We start from the raw sequence: 18,210 nt of genomic DNA, 5'->3' as shown, positions 1-18,210 counted from the left end.
ATTGGTCCTGCCTAGAGCAGGGGGCTGGACTTGATGACCTTCTGAGGTCTCTTCCAGCTCTATGATTCTATGAACTAAGTTTTATAGAACAATAATTAGCTGCAAATTCATCCTGTACTTTCTGATGAAAATCTGACACTTCCTCTTCCTTCATCCAGGGATGAAAGTAACTTAAACTTCTTCCTGTCTTATCACAACCCTCCCCTCTGAGGGGAGAAGCTCAGGGCACGAGAGGTGAGGGTTGAGATACGACAGTACCTGTAAGAAATGTAAGTGTGGGGTGGAGTGTGGGTGGCTCATGGCAGAGGGTTGGGGTGTGTTAAAGGATGCAGGAATCAAGATTGGATGAGAGAAGCCACAGGCAGGAGACTGGTGTGGAAGGATATGGTGCAGGAGTCAAGGCAAGGGCCCAGGAGTGTTGCGGGGTGGCTCAGGGCAGTGGGGGGGAGCGGGGATGGAGAGGTGCAGGAGTCAGGGCAGTGGGTTGGGAATAGGAGGGAAGGCTCAGTGCAGGAGGCTGAGACAATCCTGTGTGTGTAGGGAGAAGCTGTTGGGAGAAGTGGAGGGAGAGAGGGATGAGGCAGTCCAAGTCACTGCTGGGTTACCTCTATCTTACTGATGGAGGATCCCTGTCTTGCTGCTTCTGTTCACAGTGTTACCACAAGGGAGCTTTGGAGACACTGCTGGAGGGCAGCCTGCAGCAGTCCAAGAGACCCACCCTGGCTTTCTGCTCCCTTCTCCTGGCTTCTTCCCAAGGGCTGCCAGAAGCAGTGCATGCCAGACACTGCACATAATTTATTCTTGCTTTTAAATCACACATTTATTTACCAGACTGTAAAGACTTAACAGGAGCTGTCTCAATATATGTCAGGCATCAATGGTAGGGTATTACAAACTTGCTGAAGACATCCTTAAAAAGGAGATATTCCACTTTTCAAAGAAACTATGTCTAAAACTATTTTTTTAAAGTCAGTAAGGCTTACCATGTATGGTATCATAAATTGGAAACCATCCAGAGATAACTGTAGCTGCCTCACTATACAGCAGAGGATCAATATCAATATACACTTTGCCAATGGCGTCATTAGCACTGTAGGTATCATGATCAAGAACTGTGATCTGCAGGGGTTCATCTTGTAGGTCCTCATCATCTACCTAGAAATACATATTAACATAAAACTTCAGAACTTAAGCAATACAAGGAAACTACAGGAAAACAACTGAGAAAAATAAAAAGTGAGAGTGTAGTTACATACAATAATATGCTTACACATGAAATTTGTAATCCTTGTCTGGTATGCAAACAATGCACTCATAGATCTTGATGTGGATATCCGAAAGCTCATTGTTTGCTGATATGGATGCAGATACCAATTTTGTATCTGCTCAGGACTCATAATGGGACTCTTGAGTACAGTGAAGGTGGTTCGGACTCAGCATGGGCGATGGGAATCAGTGTGAGGTCCAGATGCTGGGGGAATGGGTCTCAGTGGGGTATGGATCCAGGTGCAACGGAAGTGGGGATCATGTGGTAGGTGAGGCTCACGGGAGTGTCTGTGAATGAGGAGGTCTGGATGCAGGTGAGTTAAGCAGATGGGGGAGCAGTTCCCTATACAGGGATCTCTCCCTCTGCAACTGAGGAAGCTGGGAGACAAGAAGCTGAAGTTGAGAGAGAAATCAGGGGGTAGGTCTGACCCAGCCCCAGTTGCCATGCAGAGGATGAGCAAGTCCCATCCTCACTAGCCCAGTCAGGACTAGCAGCTGAGCCCAGTGCTAACACCATCAGAATGAGTCTGAAGAGGGATTAGGAATGGCTCATCTGTTACCATACGTCATTTTCAACTTTAAGTATACAGGCAGTCCCCGACTTACGCGGATCCGACTTACGTCGGATCCGCACTTACGAACGGAGCTTTCTCGCCCCGGAAGTCGGGGCGAGAAAGCCCCGTTCGTAAGCTGCTCCGGTGCCCCTGGTCTGCTGGAGACCGTCTCCAGCAGACCAGGGGCACCGGGCGGGTTCCCGCGCTTCTGAGGCTTTGCCAGAGCAAAGCCTCAGAAGCGCGGGAACCGCTGCTGCTGCCCCTTGAGACCCGGTGCCTGTGGTCTGCTGGGGACGGTCCCCAGCAGACCACAGGCACCCGGACTGAAGCCGCAGCCGCGGGGGGGTCCCGCGCCTCTGAGGCTTTGCCAGAGCAAAGCCTCAGAGGCGCGGGGAACCGCCGCTGCTGCCGCTTTGACTGAAGCGGCAGCAGCGGCGGTTCCCCGCGCCTCTGAGGCTTTGCTCTGGCAAAGCCTCAGAGGCGCGGGACCCCCCCGCGGCTGCGGCTTCAGTCCGGGTGCCTGTGGTCTGCTGGGGACGGTCCCCAGCAGACCACAGGCACCCAGACTGGAGCGGCAGCAGCGGCGGTTCTCCGCGCCTCTGAGGCTTTGCTCTGGCAAAGCCTCAGAGGCGCGGGACCCCCCGCGGCTGCGGCTTCAGTCCGGGTGCCTGTGGTCTGCTGGGGACCGTCCCCAGCAGTCCACAGGCACCCAGACTGAAGCCGCAGCCGTGGCGGGGTCCCTCGCCTCTGAGGCTTTGCCAGAGCAAAGCCTCAGAGGCGCGGCACCCCGCTGCCGCTGCGGCTCTGCTCCCCGTGTCCCTGGTCTGCTGGGGGGGGGGGCAGCTAGTGTGCTCCCCCCCCCCCCAGCAGACCAGGCTTTTGTTTTGGACTCTGGGGCAGAGCAGCTGGGGCGCTGCCGATTGGTCCTGCAGCGCCCGTGGGCACTACTGGACCAACCCGGCAGCACCCCAGCTGCTCTGCCCCAGGTCCTGATTCAGCCGCTGCTGGTCAGTTTCAGCAGCGGCTGAATCAGGACGTCTGGGGCAGAGCAGATGGGGTGCTGCTGGGTTGGTCCAGTAGCACCCCAGCTGCTCTGCCCCAGGCATCCCCAAGTCAGCTTCTGCTGAAACTGACCAGCGCTGACTACAGGAAGCCCCAGGCAGAGTTGCTCTGCCCCGGGTTTCCTGGAATCAGCTGCTGATCAGTTTCAGCAGCAGCTGACTTGGGGACGCCTGGGGTTCTTAAGTTGATTCTGTATGTAAGTCAGAACTGGCGGTCAGTTTCAGCAGTGTCTGAATCTGGACGCCAGTTCCGACTTACATACAGATTCAACTTAAGAACAAACCTACAGTCCCTATCTTGTACGTAACCCGGGGACTGCCTGTATTCATTTTCTTATCCACATCCTCCTTGAATGCATTAGCTAGGATGTAACACTCCCACATCTGTACTCCTAGTATCTGTTTCTTTTTCATTCCCTTCATGCATCTGATGAAGTGAGTTGCAACTCACGAAAGCTTGTCATAATAAAAGTGTTAGTCTTTAAGGAGCCATTGGACTCCTTGTTGTGATTTATTCAGACCTAATGTCAAAAACCAATTATAATGGGGCTATATTCAGTTAAAAAAAAAATCAAATGATATGGCTCTGTAAGTTAATGAAAACCTACTGAAAAATATTGAATTCTGATAGCAACTTTTGAAGACAACGGGAGCTAACGGTGGTTGGTACACAGTAGAAGAAACACAGTGCTTTATGCACCAGGCCCCAAAATTACAACGTTTTATAATTTTGTAACTTTAAAATGTGATGCCTGATAGAGAAATAATACAGAAGCTGGACAATTGCCTGCTTCTTTCACTATAGTATATGTACATTTATCATATTCCACAAGGAAACACAATTTTCCTATTTATTACATTTTTAACTATGTGGGTTTTGAAAAAAAATGCCTATTTAATTAGCATCTGACAATTTGTTTTCCTATTTCAACTTCTCCCATTTCTAGAACTACAATGCCAACTGCCTAAGAGTTTGGTTCAACCAGTTAAAATTCATGGAGCCAATCCTGTATTTAAAACTAAGGATGCTAATAGCTAGCCAGCTAGCTGGTTAACCAATAAGCAACTGCTTATCGGTTAATGGTCCCAGTTAACCGCGACATCCCTCACCCCACATACTTTGCATTTGAAACTCAGACTGGCAGGCTGACTGCAGACTCCCAGCCTGCTGGTCTCAGCTTTAAATGAAGAGCACGCAGGGGAACTGCCTGCCACCCCGCTCTGCTGCCTCTGTATTAGAGTATGCGGCCTGGGGCGGCAGGAGGGAACTCGCCCCAGTCCGTGTGGGGAGCCGGTTTAAAATCCAGGCACCTAGTGCCCCATGCTTCTGCCTTTGTATCAGAGGCAGCAGCTCCTGACAAGAGGGTGGGGATAGCTCCCTGTAAACAGAAGCTTCCCCATGAGATGCCAGATCAGCCATTGTCCACAAGGAGCTTGGTTCCTCCACGGACAGGGGCTGCTGCCGCCCTGGGCTGCTGCCGCCCTGGGCTGCTGCCTCTGATACAAAGGCAGCAGTGTGGGGCAGCAGGCAGGAGCCAGTCAGCATAGGGAGCCAATTTTTAAACTAGTGCCCCTCATGGACTGGCTCCGTCTTCCACCCTGGGGCTGGGAACCGGAAATGACTGTTGGTCCTGCCCCTGGGGGGGGGAGCCTTTTACTAAGCGTGTAACTGCTACAAATCGTTGCAGCTACACGATTACTAAAATAAACTACAGGCAGTCCCCGGGTTACGTACAAGATAGGGACTGTAGGTTTGTTCTTAAGTTGAATCTGTATGTAAGTCGGAACTGGCGTCCAGATTCAGCCGCTGCTGAAACTGATCAGTTTCAACAGTGGCTGAATCTGGACGCCAGTTCTGACTTACATACAGATTCAACTTAAGAACCCCAGGCATCCCCAAGTCAGCTGCTGCTGAAACTGATCAGCGGCTGATTCCAGGAAGCCCGGGGCAGGGGCTTCCTGTAGTCAGCCACTGGTCATTTTCAGCAGCTGCTGACTTGGGGACACCTGGGGCAGAGCAGCTGGGGTGCTGCTGGGTTGGTCCAGCTGCTGTACCACAGGCGTCCGGAGCAAAGCCGCGGAGCACAGGGGCAGCGGGACAGCCCAGACGCGCCGTGGCTATACTGCTGCCCTCGGGCTCCGTGGCTCTGCTCTGCTTTGCTCCCCGTCCCCCTGATCTGCAGACCAGGGGGACGGGGAGCAAAGCGGCGGAACACGCGGGCAGCGGGACAGCCCAGATGCGCCGTGGCTATCCTGCTGCCCTCGGGCTCCGCGGCTTTGCTCTGCTCTGCTCCCCCCCCCCCCCCCCCCGGTCTGCAGATCAGGGGGAGGGGGAGGGGGAGGGGGAGCAGAGCGGAGCACAGCAGAGCGGTGGAACGCACGTCTGGGCTGTCAGCTGGCCGCGCGTTCCGCCGCTTTGCTTCCTCTCCCTGGTCTGCTGGAGACCAGGGAGAGGAAGTGCCCGTTCGTAACTGCGGATCCGACATAAGTCGGATCCGCGTAACTCGGGGACTGCCTGTATATCTAACATCCTTAATTTAAACAACTCTCAAGGAAGTCAATGGGACAGTTCCTACAAGTGAAAAGTACCTTTAGATGCACTTGCAGATGTTTCTATATCATTAATTTTACAATACTTTCACTCGCAAACCCACATTTTATTTTAAAACCAGAATTTAAAACCAAATATCCATATGCACGTACACACACGACATTTTATAAAAGTACCTACCTCAAATTTAAACCATTCTGAGTTCCACTGAGGATTGAGGGATTTGGGGTACACATCCGTCTTAAACGTGGTATTTCCAAATTTTACCTAATAATACAAACATGCAATGACAAATACAAGATTATCATTTATTAGTTGTTTGTAATTTATTCGCAATTATTCCGCTATTTAGCTACTGTCATGGATCCACAGGATTGTTCCATATGCCAGCTTTTAAACAGTCAAGGAACCACCAAGGCATCTCACTCTTCCTTCAGGATAGGCCATGCAACCTCTCTGCCTCCGAGACTGAACCTCTGGTCTCCTGCACTACTGCTTCACAGCACAAACTCTTTCCAGCTAGTCCAGTTTAGACAGACTCACAGTGCAAGACTTGTACACTCTTCAAAGACTAACATATCTCAGAAGTATTCACAATGACACCATACAGCATTTTCCAAGCAGAAAAAGCTGCATTACTTAACTGGAACACAACACTGGAAGTCCTTATGCTAATAGAGATAAACAAAGTTTAAAAATATAGTGCATCTTCACAAGCCACGACTATCCACCAGCCAAGGTGCAGAGAGGATTTCATTTTAGGCTGTTAACTAACAGGTAACGTCAGCCAGCTTCTTCGGGAAGCCAACACTTTACCCATTGACACATCCTGTGCTCCTGAGTTGGGGTCTTTGGTTAGTGGGGAAAGAGTGGGAATCTCCATCCTTTCAGTCCTTGGTTGGGAGAAGTGAATGAGCTAGTCACTGGGGCTTTCCACTGTCTCTTCTGCACTGGCAAGGATCACTTTCAGCAGGTCCCAGTCAGTTCCTTCTATCAGTGGTTCTCAATCAGAGGTCCTGTACACAGAGGTTTTCTAGGGAATACATTTACTGATCTAGATATCTGCCTAGTTTTACAACAGGCTACCCAAAAAGAAGTCATAAATTAAAATGTCATACAACTTGTTTATAGTACTCTAAGCTAAGTACAATATTTATATTCCAACTGATTTTATAATTATATGATAAAAATGAGAAAGTAAGCAATTTTTCGTTAATAGTGCGCTGTGACACTTGGATTTTTATGTCTGACTGTATAAATAAGTAGCTTTTAAAATAAGGTAAAACTTGGGGGTTCACAAGAGAAATCAGATTCCTGAATGGGGTACAATAGTCAAGAAAGGCTGAGAACCACTGCCTTAAATGTCTCCTTCACCATGGCCCAGACAGCAAAAGTCACATCTATACCTCATTTCCTGTGCTGGCCTTCAACAGAATCAATCAATCAGTCTCTGTCTCTCTCTTTCATATACAGGCAGTCCCCGGGTTACGTACAAGATAGGGACAGTAGGTTTGTTCTTAAGTTGAATTTGTATGTAAGTCGGAACTGGTACATATTGTAGGGGAAACTCTAGCCAAACATTTTTTTTAGTTTTGGATAGCATAGGGAAAGGTTAACTCCCCTCTAATGTTTGTTTTGCTGTCTGTTCCCCAGTTCAGAAGATTTCACATCTATTTCTGTCCCTGTGACAAACTCAGGACTAAAGGAGTAACTCATCAAATACCAAACAGCTCTGCACCATACTTTGAGCTAATAGCTTTATTTCCACACACCACCCAGGGTTCTAGGAGGAGGGTCCTTTTTTTGCTAACACAATGAGGCCAGCACTTTGTTTGTTTTGGTGGAGTCTTTGTTTGCCCAGGGAGCCCAGCATGTTTAGGGGGAGGAGGGGCGGAGAGGCTGCTTTTGTCTGCTGTTCGGCAGCCTGTTGCTCAGGGGAGGGGGCAGCCTGTTGCTGGCAGGGGGGGAGGGGGGAGGCGTGCAGGATGTGAGGCGGGGGGGGGGGGGGGGGGGGGGCAGCGGGCGTGGGGAGGCACTTTTCCTCTGCCCGGCAGCTCTGCGGGATCCCTGTCCCTGTGGCCAGCTGCTGCAGGCAGAGGCCAGTTGGAGCCGGCCGAAGAGGAGGAGGTGGATTCTAGGACCCAGGTGAGCGAGCCCCGGGGACGCTGCTGCGCTCCGGGAGCCCGGCATGTATAGAGGGGAGGAGGGGCGGAGAGGCTGCTTTTGTCTCTTTGGCAGCCTGTTGCTCAGGGGAGGGGGCAGCCTGTTGCTGGCAGAGGGGTGGGGGGGGCAGCGGGCATGGGGAGGCACTTTTCCTCTGCCCGGCAGCTCGCGGGACCCCAGTCGGAGCTGGCCCGAGGAGGAGGAGGATCCTAGGACCCAGGTGAGCGAGCCCCGGGAATGCTGCTGCGCATGTGCGGGAGTTGCCTCACCCCGTTCGTATCTAGGGATCCGACGTAAGTCGGATCCACGTAAGTCGGGGACTGCCTGTATACAAATGCAAAGTACAGTGGGAAACTGAGGACTAGGTAAAAAAACAATATTATGAAAAATCTCCATTTCACCACATTTATATTAAATGTAAGTAAACTGTATGCAACTTGTTTCAGTGATATGCTTCAGAATCACAGAATCTTTTCCTACTCAGTTTAGATAGTTCCATCATTCAATTAATGTTAGTCAGCAAGTGACTTGTTTATATATCCCCATGACCACACTTCTAATAAACTTCTTTCCATCTCTACAGTAACAGCTGATGTTTCTTTTCTCCTCCTCCACTCCATGTGTTCTCTTTCGGACCACTTTATAATTCAATGTAAGCTACCACTTTAATGAGGCAAGTGCTCCTTTAAATGAAACCAGGCTCAGCATGCATCTTCCAGTCTTGGAGTGCACCCTATTTGGTGTAATGAGGAGGGTAGGGCAGTTCCAGGGTGTGATAAAAGAGACACAGACCCAAGGTGAGGGCGAGTTCAGAATCCAGAGAATAAAGAACTCAGAAGACTGGAATTTCAAGAAGGGAATATCCCAGATGGAGGAATCAGTAAGAGTTCCCTAGTGAGCAGCAGACCCAGATAAGGTTGGTGAAAGCAGAAGGCAGTCAGAGAATCACCTACAATCTTTCTTAAACCACAAAGCCTTTGCTAGAGAGGGCTGACGGGTATGAGAAACAGAGAGAGATGCCTGCTGGCTCTCTGAGGGTACATCTAGGCTACATGTCTCTGGCGACAAAGGCATGTAGATTAGGCTACTCGGCATAGGAAAATGCCTCCTGGGATGAGGTTTACCTGGGAGGTCAACAAATACATTTGATGTCGAACGCGGAGCGTCCAGACTACCGCGCTGAGCCGACAAACAGCTGATCGGCTCAGAGCGGCAGCCATTTAAATTTAAATGAAGCGGCGATTATTTAAATCGGCGCTTCATTTTCCTATGCCGGGTAGCCTAATCTACATGCCTCTGTTGCCAGAGGTATGTGGTCTAGACCAGTGGTCCCCAACGTGGTGCCCGCGGGAGCCATGGTGCCCGCGGGAGCCATGGTGCCCGCGGGAGCCATGGTGCCTGCTGGGCCATTTCTGTGCGCCCGCCGAGTGATCGGGGCCGACCCCGCCCCTGGGCGCGCGGCACATGGGCACTGCCGGCTCCTGGGCACGCGACATATGGGCATCCCCACCCCTGGACATGCGGCAAAGAAGCAGCGCCAGCCCTGAGAGTGCAGCGCATGGGTGGCACTGGCACCAGACACGTGGCGTATGGATGGCTCCACCCCCAGGCACATGCACAACCCCGCCCCCAGGCACGTGTGCGGCCCCGTCCCTTGGCGCCCGGCAGCCCCAAAAGGTTGGGGACCACTGGTCTAGATGTACCCATAGTCAGAGAGCTGAGGCCAGAGCAAATAGGACTGAATGCCAGGGAATGATGAGAGGAGCAAATCCACTGAGGTGTCCCAGGAGGAGTTAAAACCATATTTGGGAAGAAAACAGGGCTGAGAGCTGAAAAGAACCCCACCTAGAGGAGCTAAGGCAAAGTGTAGAGAGAGTCAAAGAACATGAGAGCAGTGAGAAACACTAGAGTTGTACTTGGGGACTAGAAGGATTTGAAAGACTGAACTTACAATTTGCAGCGTTCTGGGGAATTCTGAACTATGGCTGTGGGACTTTTGTAATAAATAAATAGCCTTTGCCGGGGTTAATATCCTGAAAGGGTGTGAAGTTACTGAGGACTCCAAAAGAGGGAAAACGGAGGCAGATCCACAGACTGCACCATGTCCTGACACAGAGAAGAGTCTTAAGAGCCACCAATGACATACAGTGGAGAATGCAGACAGTAAATATATTGCTTCTACAGATCTATGTTCCAAAATAATTAAAAATGATTACTTAGGAATTGTACTTCTTAGACAATCACTATCAAACCCAAAAGTCACAGCAGTAAGATCTCACACCTTTTTTTTTTCAGGCAGCATTCCCCAGTTCGTAAAACTAATTAGCACAACAAACAGGGAGAAAGGGTACCATGAATACATGGGTGCATTATAGCTGTAAAATACTTGTCACTGGAATGTAAACTAATATTCTCCATACTTCCATTGATTATTGGAGCTTCCCTTTACTAATATTGTGGTTTAAAAGCAAAGTGCCAATTTTTTCAGGAGTTTATAAGTTAACTGTTTTAAGTCACATTGAACTGAATCTTGGATACAAGTTGGCCCGCTAATTATTATTATTCCAAACAGCTGTGTTTGATTAAGTATATTTTGTTATTTTAAAATAATATCTTCTCTGGTGATTTTAGTCACCATTTTTTCCATTGCTACATCTTACACCCTGCTAATTAGGGATATGAACGGGTAAACACCACCCCTCCTCAGTTAAACTAAGGTTTAACCAGCTAACTGATTACCATGATTTCACATCCCTACTGATCAGAGCTTCTTCCACTGGGTTCACTCTGACATTTTTGTCCCAGCTATCCATACATTCAAATTAAACCTGACAAAGACAGAATCTATCTCCTCCAAAGCCCTTATCCACTCCTTTTTCCATCACAGTATAAAACCCTTGTTAAATAGGAGAGCATCCACCTCACTGCCATCTTCAATTCCTTTCTCTCCCTCCTCCTGCCTTTCAAGACTATTGCTAAATCTTCATTTTTTCTTATATAAATTCTCTCTCAACTGCCAAAACCATCATTCATGTCTTGGTAATTTCCTGCCTGAACTACTGCAACTTCCTATTCCTTAGTTTACATGACTCTCATTTGACATGTGTCTATCCAATAGGCAATGGTTAAACTCATCTATCTCTTCCACTACTCTGTCACTTTCAATTCAGCCCCTCAACAATTTGGCAATGCCATCTACAACTAAATCAAACTCCTTATCTTCAATATGAAGGCTCTAAAACAGTTCTTCCTATAGCTGTGTGAAACATATGTATGAAATCAATAAGACACACTTATTTTGGTTATCACATTTTCTATGTGGCTACTCAAAATAAGCTTCATGATAGCACAATAGTTGTAAAAAAAAAAAAAAAAAAAAAAAAAAAAAGATGCAGTATTGCAACAATTGGGTCTTGTTCCCACAATCAGCTCTATGGAATCAAACCCATATGCCTGTTGATAGGGTTTCATAAGGGTACAGAGTTTTCCAATTCAAAGCTCTCAAGAAGATCAGACATATCTAAAACTTAGAGAATGATCTGGGCTGTTTTATGTCTGAAAACAGTAAATACTTTAAAACACGTTTATAAATAATTAAAGATATGGTTCTAAGGAAATGGAAAACTAAGCAACCTAACTAGTGAAACTTGAAATCAATTTTCTATCAATGAAAATGGATGTATGAATCTATGTACTACAAGTTAATTGCACAGCTCTGTAGTAACACATTTACAAGCTCATCTGTTGAAGAAAACATGCTAAACAGTCCCAGATTAAATTCTTTACAAGTTCTGCTCATAAAGGCTAAGTAATTTTTAAACTGAACACAAGAACTAGCAATAGCTCCAGGTTTTTCCTCTTTGTTAATTCATAATCCTAGAGAAATTAAAAGCAAAAGACTACCAACAGCTGTACACTGACATCATAAAACCAAGCACTAAACCATAAATTTATTTCAAAGAAAAGCAGACTTTAAGCATCATTATTAAATTGGGCAAGTTCAATATATGTAGTATTTTCTATTCCTGCCATCCTTGTTGAAAATCTAGTTTAATGAAATTATTTATTACTAGGGAATATATAAAACATATAAGCTTGTCCACTAAGTGAAATAGAAACCACAACAGCCCAGAGTTATTTAATGTAAACTTGTCCCAGAGTTTGGTAAAAACAAGCTTGTACAAAACCACCGTTTCACAAAATTGTTTTATAATCCAATGGAAATAGTTGTTTAAATTAATCATACTGGGGCAATGTTTGAAACAAACATTACAGCACTGAAAACCAGAAAGCAAAACTGACAAATTATAAAAGCAAAGGCATGTTTATGGATTTAAATGAGTTAAATAATATTACTGAATAACTAAAGACCATTATGACAAAATAAACAGGATTTTTTCCCCCTCCAGTTTGTTAATTTAAGGCCCTGATTATATAAGATACTAAAACAAGTGTCTATATTAAAGCATATTTTAGCACTGTATTCAATCAGGACTTACAGCTCAAAGATCGTAAAGGCAAACTTCTTACTCAGTAGAGTTCAGTTCCAGCACAAGGGTCTTTCCATCGGAATATTATTCTGAGATCAGGGCCTAAATTACCATTCTGTGTCCACTTACTAAGGATGTTAAAAAGAAGGTAACTGACTAACCATGTAGTTGATAGAGTTTGTATTGACTACACAATTAGTTGATAAGCGGAAGCAGGTTCCAGAAGCTACCCCCACTACAGCTCTACAATTTAAATGTAGTAGGAGCCAGAACCAAAGTGGGGGTAGGTCCAGGAGCTGGCGCAAACTGGGACCTGAGAAGCCCTGGATCCCAGACTGCTGTGCCTCTACCATTTAAAAGGCAGAGGCACAGCAGTTCAGGATCTGCAAGGCTATGTCTACACTGGCGTGACCTTGTGCAAGAACTCTTTTGCGGAAGAGTTCTTGTGCAAAAACTCTTCCAGAAGAGAGCATCTACACTGGCATGTGCATTTGCTCAAGAGATGTGCTTTTGCGCAACAGCATCCATGCCAATGTAGACGCTCTCTTGCGCAAGAAATCTCCAATGGCCATTTTAGCCATTGGGCTTTCTTGCGCAAAAGGGCTTATTCCTGAGCGGGAGCATCATAGTTCTTGCACAAGAAGCACTGATTTCTTACATTAGAATGTCAGTGTTCTTGCGCAAGAACTCACGGCCAGTGTAGACAGGCAGCAAGTTCTGGCACAAAAGCAGCTGCTTTTGCACAAAATCTTGCCAATGTAGACACAGCGGCAACTGTCTGGGGCTGCTCAGGCCCTGCGCCTCAGCCTCACCGCACTGTGGAGACGGTGCTGAATGGAAACCAGCTTTTAAGGTGGCTTCCCCCAGCACCTGCTCTCCCCCTTGTTCCATCTGATAGAGAGGCAGCAAAGGGTGAGGGGAGCAAGTAGTGACTCAACTATCCGATCAGCCTAAGCTGATGGGGTAGTAAACTACTCACTTATATCCCTACTATTTAGCACCCATAATTTTTGTGTTGGAAAAAAGTCTCTTTAGTTTTTGAAATGTCTAAATTCAATCTTAGGCTTTTGGTATTTTATTATAAATTATTAGCTCAACGTGTTTAATCATAAGAGAAGAATCATGTTATTTATACTAAAAAAATGTACCATTGTTTAAGCATGAAACTAATTTTCCTTGTGTTTACAAGTATCATTTTCCACAAAAACTAAATATCTTGTCACTCCAAAAGATTAAGTGCATACAGTTCAAGGTAAGTGTTCTGATTTCTTCCTCACTAAAAATGAAATTAAATTTCTAAAGACTAGTACAGTGCCACCCTTAAAATGTAGTTCTGCTCTGAAATGCCTATACACAATTGGCATGTTCTTACTCAATCTGGTTTGTATGCATATTTAGAGTAACAGAGGGTTAAAACCTAGTTTTACTACTCTCTCTTGCTTGCGTAGCAGATCCAAAATAGGTACTGGATAGTGAATCAGATTCAGTTCTGGCTTATGCATCAACTAAATTGTTCATCAAGTTCCAATCCAAAATCTTTATGATGGCGCTGTATAAGTAAGGCCGCCAGTCTGTGGTAGAGATTGCAGCAATCATGGATTCCGAGACTTTCAGCAACCTCCTCTATGACTTCAGCAGCTACAGGGATCAATGTAGCTGACCCCAGGGCCTGTCATTCGGCCGGCCTGAGGGCTGGCAACTCCGGCTGCTACCGGAGTGGTCCCAGAGCCAGCTACTCAGAGCTGGCACAGCAGAAACAGCCCTGGAGACCACTGGAGCAGCAGCAGTCCCGGGAAGCCTGAAATGTGGGTTGGTGATCATAGGGAGTGGATGAAGCAGCAGTTCAGGTGGTAGCCCCATGATGTCAGAAACTGTTCTCCCAGGGACTCAGAGCAGCAGGAGCCAGTCTGTCACTGTTCCCAGAGCAGAGGCCAGCCACCCCTTCCCCCCACACACACTCAGGGTTCTCCAGAGCAGCAGCACCCTAGAAGTAGCTAGAAAGTAGACAGGTATATTTATAGTACAAGTCATGGACAGGACAGGGGCCATGAGTATTTATTGCCCATAACCTCTCAATGACTTTTACTTAAAAACACCTGCAACTCAAGCTTAGCCTTAAGCAGGAGCCGGAAAGCATCCACAGCTTGCCTTTCAGATTGCATTTGATAAGGCTAAAACCACAAATCCTCTTACTAACCTAGAAACAGGGGAGAAGACAAGAAGCCTACCACCCTACAGAGCCATGTCTACAGCCAGAGTTCAGATCAGCACCACGCTAACGCCAAAAGGCTGGGCAGAGATGCCAGTCCAGTCCATCTAGTCAGCCGGTGGGATTTTTGTTTTTGAAAGGGGCAGCAAAAAGCTGTCAGGTGCAAAGCACTGGCGGTGGGACCGGGGCGCGCCGCTTCTCCACAGCAGCTGACACAGCGAGGAGCGGGAGCATCGCCACACCCCGCAGCGGGACACAGCGTGGGCCAGGCGGGAGGGGGTTGCGACCGACACGCTTTGCCAAGCGGCTGCTCGGGAGCTGGGACCGGGCTGGCGGCAGCGCCTGGGCACGCGGCAGCAGAAGCTTGTGGAGCACCAGGCGCGCGCGGCCTTGGGGCGGCGGAAAGGGGGGGGGGGGGGAGGGGTTGAACGAGACACAAACCGCCGCCCCCACCTCCCACGGGATCAACAACCACCCGGCGCCCCGACCTCCCCCCCACGCACACCTCCACGAAGGCATCAGTCAGGTCACTGGCTCGGTCCATCACTGGCAAATGGCGTCCGGCCACGATCTTGACCTTCAGCTTCCCCGGCATCTTCCTGCCCCCAGCTGCAAGGAGACAACAACAACAGGGGCGTGTGTCCCATGGAAAGGTACAGGGGGCGCCGTGCGCGCGCGCATGCGCAACCCTGGGCAACGGTCTGCAAAAGTTTCACTCCGCCTCGTCCCCCGCCCTCCACTCGCAGCGCTCGTGCGCAAGATCGCTCCAAGACGCCGGGAAGGGACTAGCCCCGCAACCGCGCGCATGCGCAAAAGTTCCCTGCAGCCCGATTGGGAGGAAAAAAAAACTATTCCGGGCGCTTGCGCCGGCCTGGCAAGGCGCCCTTAAAAGCGCATCTGTGATTCACGCCCAACTGTTTTCGAAGCTTAGTGCTTCGCAACGGTCTCTCTTTGCTGGTGCGTTCCGCAGAAGGCAGAGCGGGGGGAGGGGTAATCGTCCCTTTTCTGAGCTAAAATGGCGGCCCGCGCGCGAGCTTAGATCTGGCTAGCAGACCATGGTGTCAAGTACCGAATCGTCGATGGGCCCATGGGCTGGGCTCGGGCTAACGCTGCTGGGTATAACGGCCGTGTGCCGAACACCGCGTCTTCGGGTCAGCCTGGCACGGTAACGCGAGCCGCTCCGGCCAGGCAAGGGGGGGGGGGGGGGCGATGTCGTGTTCCCTTCTCCGAGCTCGATGACGGAAAGTCGGAGCTAGCCTGTTAGTGCCGTGGGGTGTCCTGATCAGTTTCAGCAGCGGCTGGGGGACCAACCCGGCAGCACCCCAGCTGCTCTGCCCCAGGCCTCCCTGATTCAGCCGCTGCTGAAATTGATCAGCAGCGGCTGAATCAGGGATGCCTGGGGCAGAGCCGGACTATCGGAAGGGGGGGCTATGAGGGGTCTGGTGTGGCATCCCCCCCACCCCAGACCCCTCACAGCTCCCCCTTCCCATAGTCTGGCATATTTGATAATCCGGCACCCCTGGGTCCTAAAAGTGCCGGATTATCAGAAGTTTACTAGTTTTCCATTGGTATTTATTGTTGAAGCCTTTCTGAATGTGCTTCTGAGTTCTCGGTGGGTATGTCAGCACTACAGAGTTTTGTCGGAAAAACAGCTTTTTTTTTTTTTCAACAAAACCTGACTTAGGTCCACACTGCAATAGCGTTCTTCCAAAAGTAAATTGAAAGAACAGAGGGGTTTTCCAGCTCTGGTAGTCCTCTTTCTACAAGGACTCTTGTAGAAAGAGCTCTTTCGCAAAAAGGCATGTGTGGATGGGGAAGAGGGAGTTCTTTTGAAAGAAGAGGAAGGAGGAAAAATCACAGGTGCCCTGGTGGCCATTCTGCCCATAGTAATAATATCTTAATTGCGAGATGGTGTCCATACTGAATGGACGCTATCTTTTGAAAAAGCAGATTGTTTTTTCGATTCGCTTTTGTGTGTGGATGCTCTCTTTTGGAAGAAGTTTTTTCAAAAGATCTCTTCCCAAAAAAAAGGTTCTTCCAAAAAAGCCTGCAGTCTAGATATAGCCTGTGTGAAATTATTTGTTCTACGAATCAACTCAGTTTTCAAGCTGGCCAGCCTTCTCCTTGCATTCATTTCAACCTTTAATTTAAATGCAGGTTCATCTGGGCACACAATTAGATTCAAATGTTGGCTGTTCAGCAGCAAAAAAAATTGTTAAATATAGTGGTGTATATAAAAATTTCTTCTCAAAGAGTGTTTTGGTTTTTTGTTGTCTTGTTTTTTTGCAGCTGGTTATGGCCATTCTAAACAACAAAATGCAGCATGCAAGCACACATTTGAAGAAAACATTTTTTTTCCTGTTTTTGCAAATTTAAATCAATCTTTAACAGTTTAACACTTCCAGAGATACTGAATTTTAAAATTTAGAGTACATTTTGGCCTCCCCAACAATATTGCTTATTTCTGCTTTGTGCTGAAATGGAATAATCTTTTTTTTTTCTATAATTGCCTCCATGGATCAATTCGTTATTGGAAAATGAAATTCTAAAGCAGGTAAAAGCATTAGTACTGAGTCAAACTGCTGAAAACAAAGCAGCAGCAGAAACTGAACCAAAGAAAAAGACAGATTGGAAAGACATCACATGTAAATTTCAAGGGAAATGGGAATTAGAATATGCCAGCTATTAAGCAGTGTGCATACTTGCTGGCAGCAGAAAGCCATTCTCAGATGGAGAAATGGTGAAGGAAATTATTCTCTCTGTCATGGAAACCTTGCTTGAAAATAATAACATGTGAAATAACATCTTGCAGAGCATTCAAAATTTGCAGCTGAGTTACCAAACAGTTGCAGGTAGGTTGAAAGATTTGTCTATTGAGCTCAAAACCCAATTGCGTGCTGAACTTGATCAGGGTTTGGCCTGCTCATTGGCACTGGATGACTCGTGACATCAGTGATATTGCTCAGCTCATCTTCTGGATTTGTTTTGCAACAGATTTCCAGATTCATGAACTATCAGTCTGTAGGTTGAGAGATCTTACCCATAGATCCAATATATTAAATGCTTTCAAAAGTGTCTCAAATGATTTCGACTTGAATTTAGTAAAATTGGCTTCTGTTACAACTGACGGTGTACCAGCTATGATGGGAAAAATTCTGGATTTGTCTCTCTTCTGAAAGAGCACCCGCAATCTTATAAAATGGACAGCAAATTGCTTTCCTACTGCTGTATTTTGCATCAAGAAAATGTGTACTCAGTTGTCCACAACAGATACTGTGAAAGACTTGATGGATATGTGATCAAAATCATGAATTTCATTTGCAACAGTGCTCTGAACTATTGCCAATTTGTGGAATTTTTTAAAGAAATTGAATCTGAGCATTCTGAAATCATCTATTTTGCCAGTGTGTGATGGCTGAGTTGCGAAAAGGTGCTTGAACAGTTCCTTGCACCGCTTGCTCCAGCGGAGACTTTCTTGTCAAGAAAGGAAAGCTGGACGTTTTTTCTGCTCTTGAAGATAAGCAATGGCAATTTGATTTGTAGTTCCTGACTGACATCACTTGTCATTTGAATAAACTCAATCTGAAACTTCAGGGAAAGGGGAAGTTGATTTCTGATATAGCCCAGCACACTTGGGAGTTCACTTCTAAGCTACAGCTATTCATCTATCAAATGAAGGCAAGAGAATTCACCCACTTTCCAAATTTGCAGAAAATTGATGGAGAAAGTGAATTTGAGTGTGATGACCTTAATTGTCAGCATTATGTGATATGGCTTGAAAACCTGGCAATAAAATTCAGCCAGGCTTTGTCTACGCTATGGCTTTTGCCAGAAAAGGCAATGCAAATGAAGCGCAGATTAGCATTTTTCTCACACTTCCTTTGCATAATCACTTCCGATCTGTTTTTGCACAAGG

The 18,210-nt window shown here is 47.3% G+C and overlaps 1 protein-coding gene and 1 long non-coding RNA gene across 11 annotated transcripts in view; one reads left to right on the top strand and one right to left on the bottom strand.

Annotated features, from left to right (window-relative positions):
* The window catches only part of C2CD5 (C2 calcium dependent domain containing 5), a 126,280-nt gene extending 110,898 nt beyond the window's left edge, over positions 1–15,382 (bottom strand). For 9 of the 10 annotated variants that reach the window (XM_006121265.5, XM_025183729.3, XM_025183731.3 and 6 more), the window contains exons 1-3: positions 14,800–15,035; positions 5,613–5,699; positions 984–1,155 (exon numbers count right to left, since the gene is read on the bottom strand). In XM_006121265.5, the coding sequence (XP_006121327.2) occupies positions 984–1,155; positions 5,613–5,699; positions 14,800–14,889 (349 nt within the window). In that variant the 5' untranslated portion in view covers positions 14,890–15,035. Of the gene's footprint in view, positions 1–983; positions 1,156–5,612; positions 5,700–14,799; positions 15,036–15,363 lie in introns of those variants that run through there. The other variant, XM_025183726.3, reaches the window with a different exon arrangement.
* On the top strand, positions 15,279–17,870 carry LOC149525624 (uncharacterized). The gene is made up of 2 exons (XR_016347046.1): positions 15,279–15,459; positions 16,584–17,870. It is a non-coding gene; the product is annotated as an uncharacterized LOC149525624 (long non-coding RNA).
* Positions 17,871–18,210: the final 340 nt, after the last annotated feature.

This window comes from Pelodiscus sinensis, chromosome 1 (assembly GCF_052426305.1).
Source record: "Pelodiscus sinensis isolate ZL-2025 chromosome 1, ASM5242630v1, whole genome shotgun sequence".
Taxonomy (NCBI): Eukaryota; Metazoa; Chordata; order Testudines; family Trionychidae; genus Pelodiscus; species Pelodiscus sinensis.
The sequence above is the reverse complement of the archived record's forward strand: the minus strand, read 5'-3'. Positions and strand labels throughout refer to the sequence as shown.